The 13,919-nt window shown below is 32.4% G+C and overlaps 2 protein-coding genes across 5 annotated transcripts; both read right to left on the reverse strand.

Moving 5' to 3' along the window:
• Positions 1 to 24: 24 nt before the first annotated feature.
• LOC107960248 (uncharacterized) lies at positions 25 to 7,204 on the reverse strand. Of its 4 annotated transcripts, none has more exons than XM_016896549.2 (9): positions 7,036 to 7,204; positions 6,538 to 6,693; positions 5,415 to 6,092; positions 3,968 to 4,156; positions 3,774 to 3,865; positions 2,385 to 2,444; positions 2,213 to 2,282; positions 656 to 859; positions 25 to 555 (listed from the first exon to the last, which is right to left on the reverse strand). In XM_016896549.2, exons 3-9 carry the CDS (start codon positions 6,081 to 6,083, stop codon positions 169 to 171), a joined length of 1,671 nt encoding a protein of 556 aa, XP_016752038.1. In that variant the 5' UTR covers positions 6,084 to 6,092; positions 6,538 to 6,693; positions 7,036 to 7,204; the 3' UTR covers positions 25 to 168. The 4 variants fall into 4 exon arrangements, with proteins under 4 accessions (XP_016752038.1, XP_016752039.1, XP_016752040.1 ...); XM_016896550.2 differs by having other exon boundaries at positions 6,538 to 6,633; positions 7,036 to 7,180; XM_016896551.2 differs by having other exon boundaries at positions 6,538 to 6,620; positions 7,036 to 7,158.
• Positions 7,205 to 9,857: 2,653 nt separating this feature from the next.
• On the reverse strand, positions 9,858 to 12,542 carry LOC107960247 (eukaryotic translation initiation factor 4E-1). The gene is made up of 5 exons (XM_016896548.2): positions 12,136 to 12,542; positions 11,011 to 11,176; positions 10,785 to 10,910; positions 10,211 to 10,276; positions 9,858 to 10,118 (listed from the first exon to the last, which is right to left on the reverse strand). The coding sequence occupies exons 1-5, from the start codon at positions 12,525 to 12,527 to the stop codon at positions 10,068 to 10,070; spliced, it is 801 nt and encodes a 266-aa protein (XP_016752037.2). The 5' UTR covers positions 12,528 to 12,542; the 3' UTR covers positions 9,858 to 10,067.
• Positions 12,543 to 13,919: the final 1,377 nt, after the last annotated feature.

Genomic DNA, 13,919 nt, shown 5'->3' on the forward strand with positions numbered 1-13,919 from the left:
AAGCATTCGATTTTGAATCCGGGATAGAAATGATCGTAATTGCATTCATCGGTGTTATGATTGTTATGATTACGAGTACAAAATTTATCGTCTTTCAACCAAACTTCTTTTAGCCATCAATAGCTAGCAAATGGTACATATTATAGTACTTGAACAGTTGTATATGTGTTATTGGATAAGAACATAATCGGCATCGTCAAGGAATCCATCTCCGCTAGTTGGGGTCAAGTTATTCCGATAAGTACTTTTACGAACCTGGGCATGAGCTTCCGCTTCGTGTTGGAACATTTTAACCAGCTCTTGTAACTCTAGCTTCCTAACTTGCACTAGCTCTTCATTTATAGGCTCTCTTAACCCGAGATAAAGCATGCCGATAACAATTAGCACAATTCCAATGACAACGAGGATGGCCGTAAACAAACCAAACGCATATGGTGTACCCTCTGCCCCGGGGATCCCATCAACATTGATTCCAAACAGCCCAGTAATAATGGTAAGAACAAGGCCACAACCACCAAAAACACCTAAATTATGAGTTACCCTAAGGCTTCGGTCCTGCAATAATGTAATCGTAATAGGCAAATGAAGTCACCGGATCACTCAGAACGAGGTAAAAGAATGAGATGGGCTTTGAAATCGATGAAATTATACAAACCTGTAACCACGCACGAACAGTGCTTTGCATAACATCTTGAATCGTAAACAAACGGCCACGAACTGCTTCTTGCTCTTCAATCATCTCTCTTGTGTTCTTTCGTATTCCTTCCAGCAACATTCTAGCCGCATTTCCCCGCAAATGTTGCAGAAGCTCGAAAACAATCTCTTCTCTTGCGTGGAGTGACCATTTCACCCTGATAACCTAAAACGGAAACACAAAATTCATGAATATGCGCCGCATAAACTACATGAGACTTCTATGCTCGTGTTTACTGTACGGTTTCTGAGTTGCAGAAAAGGACACAGATTTACGAGGGTTGCATTTTCGAGCAGATTTAATACAAACAATATAGTAGCAAGTTAATTACGCTTGACATCCCCAAATTATGACCCTCTTATTCTAAATTGGTCCCCAAAGTTCAAAATCTTCTAATTGCATCCTTAAACTATCGATATTACATTGATCAGGTCCTTTCCAAAACCGTTAATTTAACTATTAAATGACATGTAAAATCTCGTGACATAATTTAAAATGAAAATTTAAGAAAAAATGTTGCCATATAACTTTTAAAATTAAAAACAAAATAAAACGAAATGAAAAAGGGAGTGAACGATAGTTTCTATAAAAGTTTGAAACCCTCAAACCAAAATTCTTATAATATTCACTTCTCTTTAAATCTTTCATTTTAAATTATGTCACGTAAGATATGACGTCTCATTTAACGGTTAAATTAACGATTTTAGTAACAGAAGGACTTTATAGATGTAACATAAATAATGTAATTAGAATGTTTTGAAGCTTGAATACCAATTTAAAATGAGCGTCATAATTTAGGGATGTTTGGTGCAATTAACTATATAGTAGCACTATATAGTTTACGAGAGCAAGGGAGATGAAAACTCAGATAATATTTAGAAAGTGCAACATCCATATCAGAACAAGTTCGAGCAACTAAGCTTTATCCTGAGAGTAGTTGTGAGCTCTCGTATTAGTGCTCCATATTGCTCAAACTCCTCATTTTTCTTGAAGTACCCGTGTCCAATACATAATTAGACATAGGTACGAAGATATGACTCTTCATTTACACAGCCATATCAAATGCATACTCTAATGCGAACACAACCAATTAGAAATATCTCTAATAGCTAAACAATTTGAGGTAAAAGTACCATAAAGGTCTCAAATTGTATTTTACCCCCTCTACATAAAAAATGAGCAAATTAATCATTTCTATTAACAATTTCTTTCATTTGTAATGTTAAAAACTGATGTGGCTGATGAAACGACTAGATAATCATACAAAGACTAATTTTTAACAGTAGAAATGGATAAAATTTTAACATAATGACCAATTTGCTCTTTGACCTAACGTATAAGGACTAATTTGCATTTTTTTTTAGTGGGGGGGGCAAAATGCATTCCGACTCTTAGTACAAAGGCTCCATGGTACTCTTACCTACAATTTGGAATATTAAGAAGTTATCAAAGTTCACCATATATAATTGTTTTCCAATTACAATGGCGGATTTTGATGAGTGAAGGAACGTAATATACCTGCGTTGACAATCTTCGGATTTCTTGGTTCATAATAATGGCGAAAAGATTCATGTCCTCGTGGTTTCTCCTACACAATAAAACTATTTCTCACTCACATTTCCTATGCGTGGAAATATCAAAAACTCCATGCTAAAGAGAAAATTTTATATGATCTTTTTAAGTAAAGAACCTGTTCATAAACTTCAATTCGATCTCATCTGCTGCCCCGAAAATGGATTTACGAAACAACCTTACAAATTGAAATTGTTAAAGAGAAACTATGAATCAGTTTAAGAACCACAAAATGATGCATATATATATATATACACCAAATATAATAAACTACTTTCATACAGAAATGGGTAAAAGTATCATGAAGGCCCTTAAACTAAGAGCCAGATTGTATTTTGCCCTTTCTACTAAAAAAATAGATATATTAATCCTTGTACGTTAGCTCAAAGAGCAAATTGATCTTTTCTATCAAGAATTTCGCCTAATTGTACTGTTAAAAACTGGCATGGCTGACAGAATAATCAAATAATAACACATCGCACACCATATGTACCTCATGTTAACGTACAAGAACAGCTTTTAATAGTAAAAATTGATGGAATTTTTAGCAAAAGGACTAATTTGCTCTTTGGTCTAACATTCAGGGATTAATTTGCCCATTTCTTAAATAGAGGGGGCAAAATGAAATCCAACTTCTAATACAAGGGTCTCCATGATACTTTTACCTATAGAATTGCAACCATTACAGTTTTCTCCCAATGACGTTCAAGTTGATGAAACTGCAGTTTTTCTCCATGTAAAATGTTCGATTGACTGAAATTTTCAATGGATATAATAATATGTATTGATAAACATTGCTTCAAATATCAATGCACATATATGACTACGATATACAAATACAAAAAAGGTATGGCTTCAACGGAGAAAAACATTAGGAATGGTCATCTAATACTTTGCAATGCTAAGAACTCGACACTGAGGTGAAAAACGGGCATCGATATGTGCCTGATCCATGTTTTCGAACAAACAATATGTAGGTTATGAAAACAAAAACTTCACTCAAAATAAAATAAAAAAGAGTAAATTGCACCAACCATCTCCAAACTATGACCCTCATACTAAATTGATCTTCAAACTTTAAAACGTTCTAGTTACATCCTCAAACTATCGATGTTATATCAATCAAATCCATACATTATTGAAACCATTAATTTAACAATTAAATGACACGTAAGATCTTATATCACATAAAATCTTAAATCTCATTTAACGGTTAAATTAACGATTTAGTAACGATAGTTTGAGGATGTAACTAGAATGCTGTGAAGTTTAGGCCTTATTGATATAATATCGATAGTTTGAGGATGTAACTAGAATGCTTTGAAGTATAATGACCAATTTAGAATGAAAGTCATAGTTTGGGGATCTCTGACACAATTAATTCAATAAAAAAAGTGACAGACAAGTGCTTGATATGTCTGCCTTGGATAACTGATGAGATCACAAACACAAAAAGGAGGAAAGACTTGATAGCAGAGTTAACATTAATATTAATAAGTTAAACTACCTGTCATCCCACCGTGTAAGGCGGCAAGCTAGATGTGCTATGACTTCATGAACTGTTCTAGGCACGTTGTGACCTCCAGCAGCAAGAAGCTCCTGAAAAAAATGGTATGAAACGATAATCACATGGAACTGTTAGCTTGTATGGGATAATATATGAAAGCAACTTTGTGACAGGGGTTGTAAAAAATGAACAACCTGAACTTCTGTTATTCCGAGAACATTTACACCAGATACGGTCCCTTTTACGTGAAGAACAGTTAAGAGGAAGTTTTGCGCTTGCCAAGAACGGAGCACGATAGGGATGTCATCTTCCTCGACAAGTGGATCTCCAACTGATTGTCCCAATAGCTCAAATAACAGCCCTCCTGCCACTCTAACCGGGACCTTTTATAAATGATAAAATTCGCAATCAATTATCTAACAAAACCAAATACCACTAAGGAGGTTTCATAGATATCCTGTATATGAATTATTACATTTGAATAGATATCAAGTGGGATACTGGTAAGAAACAGCCGGTAAACTACACTGGTGGTCACCTAATTATTGGGAAGCTACTTTTTTGGTCACCCAATTATGAAATGTTACAAAGTGGTCACCCAACTAATTGATTTTGTCTTTTTTGGTCACCGTTAAATGGCCAAGGGAAAGATGATGTGAGCTTTTAAATTTGGCATAATGGTAACTCTGACCCTCAACATTTATACATGTTATCAATTTAGTTTTGATTCTAAAAAATTTAACCCCCAATATTTGAACATTATGTGATTTGGTCTTTTTTGTAGTTTTGCTTTTCTTTGTGATCTTTTCACTAAAAAACTAAAAAAACATCTTTTCTCATTCTTTTAAAATTAATCCTCAATGTCACAAAGAATGAAAATACCTAAAAATCCATGATAATAAATTTCATCTTTTCTCATTTTTTTAAAATTAGTGTCACAAAAAAAAAACAAAACTATAAAAAAAGACCAAATCATACAATGTGTAAATGTTGAGGGTTAAAATTTTTAGAATTAAGACTAAATGGATAAAATGTATAAATGTTGAGGGTTAAAGTTGCTATTAAACCAATTTTAAAAACTACCAAACTTTTTTTCCATTAGTAATGTAACGGCTGGTGGCCAAAAAAGAAAAAAAAACAAATAGTTGGTGATAATTTTGCAACTTCTTATAATTGGGTGACCAAAAAAAAAATTTAGTAATAGTCGAGTAACTACCAGTGTAGTTTACCCTAAAAGAGATTAGCAAAGATGCAGGCTACTATTCATTCTCTTCATACTTTTCTCGAAATGCGTATAATACTATATCACCATTTAGTTGGCATTAGACAGAATCAAACAGCACATAACTCAAGTTGATATTCTATCACCACTTAGGGTGGGTTTGGATGGGCGATTGGGTGCGGTGTGGTGCGTTTAACTTACTTTTTGTCTCACGCTATAGTATCGTTACAGTATCTAATCTCACCGCCACCGCTGTTCTTACACAAACCGTAGGTAAACGCACCGCCCATCCAAACTCACCCTTAGTTGAGACTCAAGAGAATCGAATAGTACATAAATTGATTTAACTCGAAACTCGTTAAAATGATATTTAACTGATGCAAAATAAAGTTTACCTACAGAATGTCGGGGACTATTACCTCGTATAGAAGGTGCTTCATCCGCTCACTTATCAGTTTGCTTTCATCTCTCAAAGCTAAGCTAACAGCAGGATGTAACCATTGAGCATTGTTGAGCCAAGACACAACGGTGGGGTTACCAGCAGCTAAATGGCACCACCATATGGGCCCTGCCGGTCGTTCCCAATACGGAGCTGCTAAATCTGCAACGGTTAAATCATCTTCATTATCTATCCATTCAAACTGTTGTGAATCCCAGCTTCCATTGACTTGCACATTTTTGACAAGGTCCGAAATTCTTTCCCACCCGATAGGTGCCCAATAGCTTCCATCAAATTTTTCGGTAGTACGAAACCGGCTTGGTTGAAGGCTATGTCCATTATTGTATTCATCTAAAGAAACAGCCACACGATCCCTTGACTCTAAACTGAAAGAGGATTCCATTACTTTCTGTTCACCAAGTCCTCGAGAAGATGCCTCGGTTAGTTTATTGGTAGGCACTTGCACCCTATAACCATATCTTGTGTTCATTGGTTTCTTATGGCCTCGAATAAACTCAAAAGCACAAATCAATCCATCTGTCCAAAGATCAGTCCCGGGCAAAACATCTCTACTCGGAACATGTTTATGTTTCTCAGGCATTTTTGTTTTATTCTTTTGAGAAACTGATCGATCCTCGTTATCACTCATGATCCTTTTCTATATACAAAACATTCCCAAACAAAGAAGCAACATCAGCTAACACATTCATACCCTTAATAATAAGCACGGTAAAGGTATCATGGAGGCCGTTGTACTAGGAGTCAAATAGTATTTTTTATTCAAAAAATGGGCAAATTAGTCCTTATACATTAGACCAAATAGCAAACTGATCTTTTTTGTTAATAATTTCATCCATTTCTACTGTTAAAAACTGGCTTGGCTGACAGAATAACCAAAACACCTGTACCTCAATTTAACATTCAATGACCAATTTTTAATAGTAAAATGGATGGAACTTTTTTATCCAACATATAGATACTAATTTGCCCATTTTTTGAGCAGAGAGGGGCCAAATGCAATCTAATTCCTAGTACAACAGCCACCATGGTATTTTTACCTAATAAGCACTCGTCGAATTGACACTAACCCAAAACATACTAACCTGTAAGCTATCTCCTTTAACACCATCAAATACCCAAAAAAAAAACTACAATGAGTGCTTTAAGTAACCTGAAAAATTCAAAGCTGATAATACAAGCTGTTGAATTAGATACCAACAGCTTGTTTTTAACAATCAAATCAAGCTGCCCCATACAATCTGTGAACAAAAACAATATACAAAAGTATTCTATCATCCATCGATTAAGCTAAATATAATTCATTTTAACAATAACAAAAAAAAGCAAAAAAAAAAAAAATCAAAGCTACCCGTCATTTAAATCAACCATATCTCACTTGATATATATATATGGCTTATATAAATTTTCCCTAAATTATCATGAACTTTTAGTAACAATTTCATGCTCAACTTTTCACATAATTTATGTCATTTTTTTTAATCAACCATTCAAAAAGTCCAATCTTCGAAAAGAAATTCTGGGTATTGCAGATTAAATTACTAAATAATAAATAATTAAAAGCAAATAAAAAAGAATATTACCTCAAGATCAGAAGCTGCTTCAGCTTTAATTTTTAAAAGAAAAAGAAAAAAATTGTAAGGAAAATGCTGGGAAAGAGAGTTGATTTTGAGAGGTAATTATTAACTAAGTGACAAGTGAAATGGAAAAAGTTTGAAGATATGACGATAAAAAGGAATATGGTAAAAGAAAGAATATTAATTATTATAAATTAAATATCTATACGAAAATAAATAATTGAGTTGGGCTAAATTCTCAATTGGAAAATAAAAGCCCACTCAACTGCAATTTTTGTAACCTAAATAGATATTTAACCCATATAAGTCGATCGAGTCTTAACTCAATTAGCATGTGCATTGTTACCAATACAGAAAAACGTGGATTCAAGTGCGCTGAAGCGTATTATCTTCCTATTTATGTGTTGGGGATAAATCTGTTCATGGGTCGAGTTACCCGCTCAAGCTCAAAAGCTTGCTCGAAATTTGGAAGGGTTTGCGAAAAAAAATTAGGCCCGTTTAAAATATGGGTTGAGCTCTGGCTTGAATATTCAAGGCTCGAGCCCGGCCTGGTCCGTTTTAAGTTTATAATATTTTATATTATGTTATATTTATATATTATGTAATTTAGAACACAATAAAAAAATAAACATATACTAAACATATAATACTACTTTAATGTAAACATTTAAATAATGTTAAGACGGCTATATAAAAAATTTCAATAAATTAAAAATTAATAAAATTATTAAATATTAAAATAAAATAAAAAATTTAAAAAAAAATTTAAAAATAATATGGGCGGGTCGATTTGAGTTAGTCTTTTACAAATATAGGCGATTTTGGGTTAAATTTCAGGTCCATATTTTGAGCTGGGCCGAGCTTGGACAAGCATAAAATATGTTAAATCATGCTTAAATCCGACTTGAACTCGGCCCGAACCGGCCCATAAGCACTTCTAGTTGAGGAAGGGTTATAGATAGTTTTAGACATTCTATCAAAAAGGACATATATAATGGAACTTATAATGAAATTATTGAAAAAAATTCCAAATATACAAATAGTACGGGTTGGTAGTAGCTATTATTATTTTATCAGTACAACATTAACGGAAGGGTAAGGGGATGATGAATTTTGAATCCGTATTATCTAGAGTAGGAAAAATAAATAATATTTAGTGGAATATGATTTGTTTAGCATGTTTATCCTAATTTGATATGTATGTTATATTGAAGTTTTCGCGTTTTTGACAATTTCACTATTTATTTGGTGCCACTAAATCAGGTGACACCAAGTTCAATCAATCGCTTCATAACAATATAGATGACAATTGTTATTATTAATATAGATCAGATCAACTTGGATTTTAAAATTTTTGAGTCACTTAAATTTAGATCAATTTCGAGATCAAATAATTTTAAAGTTTAAAATTTTCGGCATCATTTTAGTTAGGTCAATTTTAAGTTTAAGTTATTTTAAGCATAAATTAATTTTAAAATTTAGTCATTTTAAGCTCAAATCGTTTCGAATTCAGATAAATCATTTGAATATGCATGTTTGAATAAATTTAAATTTAGACACTTCCAAATCCAAATTATTTACTTTTAAAATCACATTTCACTAAAAAGATTTTTTTTTTTAATATTCATGATTAAGACTTATTTCGGGAAGATTGTTTATGCTTAGATATCTTTTCCATTTTCTTCATTTTACAGTTAAAATGTTCTATTTTATGTAGTGTCCAATTTAACTTTTATTTGCATTTTTTTTGTCAATTTTTTTTTCAATTTTTTTTTTAAAAAAAGATTAATTCGACCATCAAACTTTAAAGAAAAAAAATCTAGTTAATTTTTAACGAAAATATAAACTAAAATATTAAAATTTTAAACATGTTAACCTACATAACACTTCATGTGTACTTTCTGCTAAATTTTTTACGAATTTTTTTGTAAGTTTTTGTTTTTTTTTATAATTTTTAATTTATTTGTTGACATAACACATAAAACACGATATCATATTAACAAAAAATGTATATTGATTGCCACACAAATTGCCTAGCCAACAATGTTCAAAAATTAATATTTTAATCAACATTCAAAAAATTAATAACTAAATTTAACTAAAAAAATAAGAACCAAATTAACAAAAAAAAACATAAACTTTGAGGACTAAATTTATCATTATATCTTTTTACCATCAATAAAATAGTTATCTTAACCTCTCATTTTCTCCGGATCCATTTAATTCAAACCCAAAACTAATCCGAAACATTCCAAATGTCCATAACTCAAAATCATCCTATCCGAAAAACCATAGCTCAAAACTCAAAACAACCCAAACTCGAAATAATTTGAACCAAAAACAATTCAAACCCAAAATTAACCCAAACCTAAACATACCCAATCTTGAAGTTGACTCAAAGCAAAAAAAAATCCAAATTTTTTTAAAATCAACCCAAAACCAACTAGATTGACCTGCCCAATTAACGGATGGAACCATTTTTAACAAAATTCCACAAGTTCGCTTTACAATTGCTTGGCATCAGCCTAAATAATCCAAAATCGACTTTTATGATGACAGATTGGGTCAAGTTCATATTCAAGTAACCCGGATTGAGCTTTCGTGTTCGAAGTAGAATTCACAGGTCTAATCTCTCGTGTCTAAAACCAGTGATTACTCATTATGATACAACCTTGCAAACAATACTTGCTTAGCTTAACAGAAAAAAAAACCCGGGACACGAAAAGCCGAAACAAATTAAACCAAATCAACCCAGATCGATATGGTTAGAGCTTAAAAAAAGGCAACCCTGTAATACCTTTAAGCAAGAACCTTATAACAAAATGTAGTGATTGAAAAAGCATTTCATAAATGGTCATAAAATTGAAACTTAAGGTAGTACTAAGATTCGCTTTATATAGCTAAAAGTCTTTGTAAAAAACAGCAATAGCTCGAAACTAGAATCTGAAAGGAGGCAACAAAGATAAGCCATAGGAAGCATACAGAGAGTCCCGATTGTGCCACGCATGCCGTCCGGTAGAGAAGAACTCTACAGAAAGTCATACTGTGTAGCGATTCTTGGCACCTCTGTCGAGCTTCTTTGCATCATCCTGAAAAGGGCAAAAAGGAAGTGTTTGTTTATAAAGCAAGAAACTCAAGACATAAACCTGAAAGATCACTGCAAATTAAAAGAAGCCATTACATGAAATATGAAGCCGATAGTGTCGTTGTAATCAAGTAACTCTTTCCACTGTTTCCCGATGCTCATCTGCATCCAAACCAAGAAAAACCCGTGAGAACGGTTAAGGAAATTGCGGTAAAAGTACCATGGAGGCCCCTGTACTAGGAGTTCGAAAGCATTTTGCCCCATTTACTCAAAACATAGGCAAACTAGTCCCTATACTTTAGATTAAAGAGTAAATTGGTCTTTATATTAAAATTTTCATCCATTTGTACTGTTAAAAACTAGCGTTGCTGACAAATTAATTAGACAAAGACATGTGACATGCCACATATACCTCTTACTGAGGTACAAAGACTGGTTTTTAACAGCAAAAATGGATGAACTTTTTAACAGAATGACCAGTTTTCTCTTTGATCTAATATATAAAGATAGATTTACCCATTTTCTACCAGTTTTCTCTTTGATCTAATATATAAAGATAGATTTGCCCATTTTCTGAGTAGAGGGGGAAAATTTCAATCCAACTCTTAGTATAGAAGCCTCTATGATACTTTTACTGTCATTTTTCGTAATGAAGTAACTCTTAAGTCACCTGCGCAGTTTCATTGGCAGCATTCTTGGTCCACAATGCTATTTTTTCCAGCTTGCCTCTCACACTAACAACTGCTCCACAGATTTCATCACCGTACTCAAACTGTTCCCCTATCAAAGCCAGCAACTAGTACAGAAAAAAATATACAACAGATGAGGCCTCGTTTTTCACTTAAGCATCGAATTTTCAGGAAAAAGGTACACCATTATATCATCTGAAACAATACCGTGTACAACCAAGACGTATCTGATTTCCCCTTTGGGAAACTTACAGTCCACTTGCCTCCGTTAGCACAGACAGGGTCTTCCCACTTGGGCTCGATTTTATGTTTGAAACAATGGAAGTCCGCTCCAGGAGACAATTTGCTTGGATGATGTATGTTATTGTAAAGACTGTAATCAGAAAAGTTCAAAAGTTAAATACATAGCTCACATTCACTTGAGAAACAAATAGAAACTAACAAAATAAATGACACATGAAATCCACAATCAATGGCAGCGATATATATGAAGATGGTCCAAATAGCTGTTTTCTGATGATCACGTAACTTATTCGACAGGAGGCACCAAGCAACAATCCCAAATTTTAATAAACAAAGATTAAATTACCTTATGTCAGATAAAACCACTTTCCACAAGGTTGATTACAATGAAATTTAAAGAACAGACCAATTTAATATCATCCATTAAGATCCAAGATCCTTACAGTAAACATTCTTTGATGATAACAGTTAAAGCAATCCCATTTACACTCATCATATATATAAACAAACATGCGTGCACACACACACACACACATGTGAAAAATAATCCACAATAACAGTTAATGCAATCCCGTAATTCCCATTTACACTCATCACATATATTAACACACGTATATATATGTATGTGTACATATATATATGAACACTCTTCCACAATAACAGTCAAAGCAAATCCCATTTACACTCATCATATATATATGTATATTGGTATATGTATATATAATCACAAGATTATAAACAGCAATAGTTAACTTCACTGTAATGAGTAGACTAAATTACAAATATATATATATTGGAGTACCAAACAGAAAAATAACTATAGATTATTCAAGGATTTGGTACTACAAATTCATTATGAAGCCCTATTTTGAATAAACCCTATACATTCATTAAATGATCAATAGCAGAAGTAAAACAAAAGCCCTAAATCAAATTTCCAAATTTCAAGAAACCCAAACATCTCCAAAACCCCAAAAAGTAACCCAAAAAACTAATCCAACATCTAACATATCATCAAAAACCCAAAATAAATCATAAAATTCACACCCTTATAATAAAAAATAAAAAAAAGAACAGAAAAATAATAACCTCCAGAATTGTTCGATGGTGGAGAAAGTGTAAATAGGGCGCATAGAACTACCCCAAATAGCTTGTTTTGATTTAGCAAAAGGGTTATCAAACCAAAAGGTCCATGAATGCTCCAACGGGTGAGGCTGTTCGACGATACCTTTCTTTAACGAAGACGACGTCGTATCATCTTCTTCACCTGCGATCTCCCCTTCTTCAAGTTCACCATCTTCTTCATCTTTAGTGTTAGGGTTAGGGTTCTTAGGGTTCTTGTTTTCTTCTTCGTTGATGTTCATTGATTTGAGATTTTCTTCAAGCCCCATTTTTTTTTCTCTCGATTTTCTTTCACTTTCCTCTGTTTCTTTGATTTTTATTTGTTCTTTAAATTGCCCAAAGGTTATAAGAAGCCCCATGGATCCTTATAGATTGACCCACAAACCGACTTTATTTCATTGGTCAATAAATAAAGGGGTATTATGAATTTTGGCCCCTAAAGTTGGCAAAAATTATGAATTTTTGTTCTTGAACTTGGTAACTAGATCTATTTTGGCCCCTGAACTTCGAACCTGTTAAGTTTTAATGATGCAATCAATGTTATTGGAGCAAGACAGAATTGGACGGATCAAGGACTGACTGATAAATAATCCTAATAAAAATCGGCAACTGAACTAGGTTAATATTTTTTATATTTTATATTTCTATGAATTTTTAATTATTTATTTAATTATTGTTGGCCTGGTAGCCGAATCAGTCGAAGTGGTTGAATCTGGAATCGGTTGTCAGACCTATTCAACCACTGGTCCGATTATTAAAACATTGAATGTGACACTCTGATATTGTACGACGTCATCATCTAAGAATTTATATAATTTTTAAAATTTTCAAGTGATGACGAGGCACAATTTCAGAGTGCCACATAATCAAACTTTTATATTTTTCAATTTAAGGGACCAAAATGAACCCAGTTGTTAAAATTCAGGTGTCAAAGTAAACAAAAAAATAAATACAAGTACCAAAGTAAACCTAGTTGTCAAGTTTAGGGGTAAAAATTTATATTATCCCCTAAATAAATATATGTATATTGAAATATAAGTTATAAAACAGGAAATAAATTGGTTATTTTGCATATTTGTTTTATGATCCATGTTTAGAGTTTGTGATTATCTTTCTTAACAATGTTGTCTCCAATGTTTGAATATGTGTTCTCTCATTTATTTATAAATATCCTTATTTAATGGTTGAGTTATCTGTATGAATAAAGTCAGAGCTAGGGGCCCCAAAATGAGAAATTATCCCTTTAGTCCTTCTAAAATTTGAAATGTTTTAAGTTAATTTAGTAGTAAAATTGTATTTTGACTCATTCTAAAATTTAAAAATCAATTGCGGCCTCTCTAAGAACGAAAATGTTATAGTTCATTCCCCTGAAAAATTGTAAGATTTTATGTTAATACAAAGACGAAATTACATTTTTAACTCTCTAAAAAAATTATACTTCAAATTCTAACCCTTAAGAAAAATCATTACTTCAATTTCATATGAGAGATGTTTTTAAATTCAAGCAATTAATTTATATAAAAAATTGAACTATTCGTTCAAGTTTAAAAGTTTTATCCAATATATATAAATGTTTGTTAAAAATAAATAAATAAATAAAATAGGCTTGAGTAAACTATCAACCTCTTATCTAATCTAATTAGGCTAAATGATCAAATTGCAGCAAATACTTGGTTACTCACACGAGGACCAGATATTTTAAAATGGTCAAATAAATACTAAACCTTTTTTGAAGTATTCAAGTAAGGGTT

This window comes from Gossypium hirsutum, chromosome D06, assembly GCF_007990345.1.
Source record: "Gossypium hirsutum isolate 1008001.06 chromosome D06, Gossypium_hirsutum_v2.1, whole genome shotgun sequence".
Classification (NCBI taxonomy): Eukaryota; Viridiplantae; Streptophyta; class Magnoliopsida; order Malvales; family Malvaceae; genus Gossypium; species Gossypium hirsutum.

Bases quoted from the DNA above. Each gene is read 5' to 3' on its own strand.
- LOC107960248 (XM_016896549.2), bottom strand. From the start codon at position 6,083: ATGAGTGATAACGAGGATCGATCAGTTTCTCAAAAGAATAAAACAAAA. The intron at 3,866-3,967 runs GTTGTTCATTTT...CATTTTTTTCAG, and splicing joins TCGGAATAACAGAAGTTCAG to GAGCTTCTTGCTGCTGGAGG. The intron at 860-2,212 runs GTATATTACGTT...TTTCCGTTTTAG, and splicing joins TCCGAAGATTGTCAACGCAG to GTTATCAGGGTGAAATGGTC.
- LOC107960247 (XM_016896548.2), bottom strand. From the start codon at position 12,527: ATGGGGCTTCTTATAACCTTTGGGCAATTTAAAGAACAAATAAAAATC. The intron at 10,277-10,784 runs GTGACTTAAGAG...GTTTGGATGCAG, and splicing joins CTGCCAATGAAACTGCGCAG to ATGAGCATCGGGAAACAGTG. The intron at 10,119-10,210 runs GTAATGGCTTCT...TGCCCTTTTCAG, and splicing joins CTATCGGCTTCATATTTCAT to GATGATGCAAAGAAGCTCGA.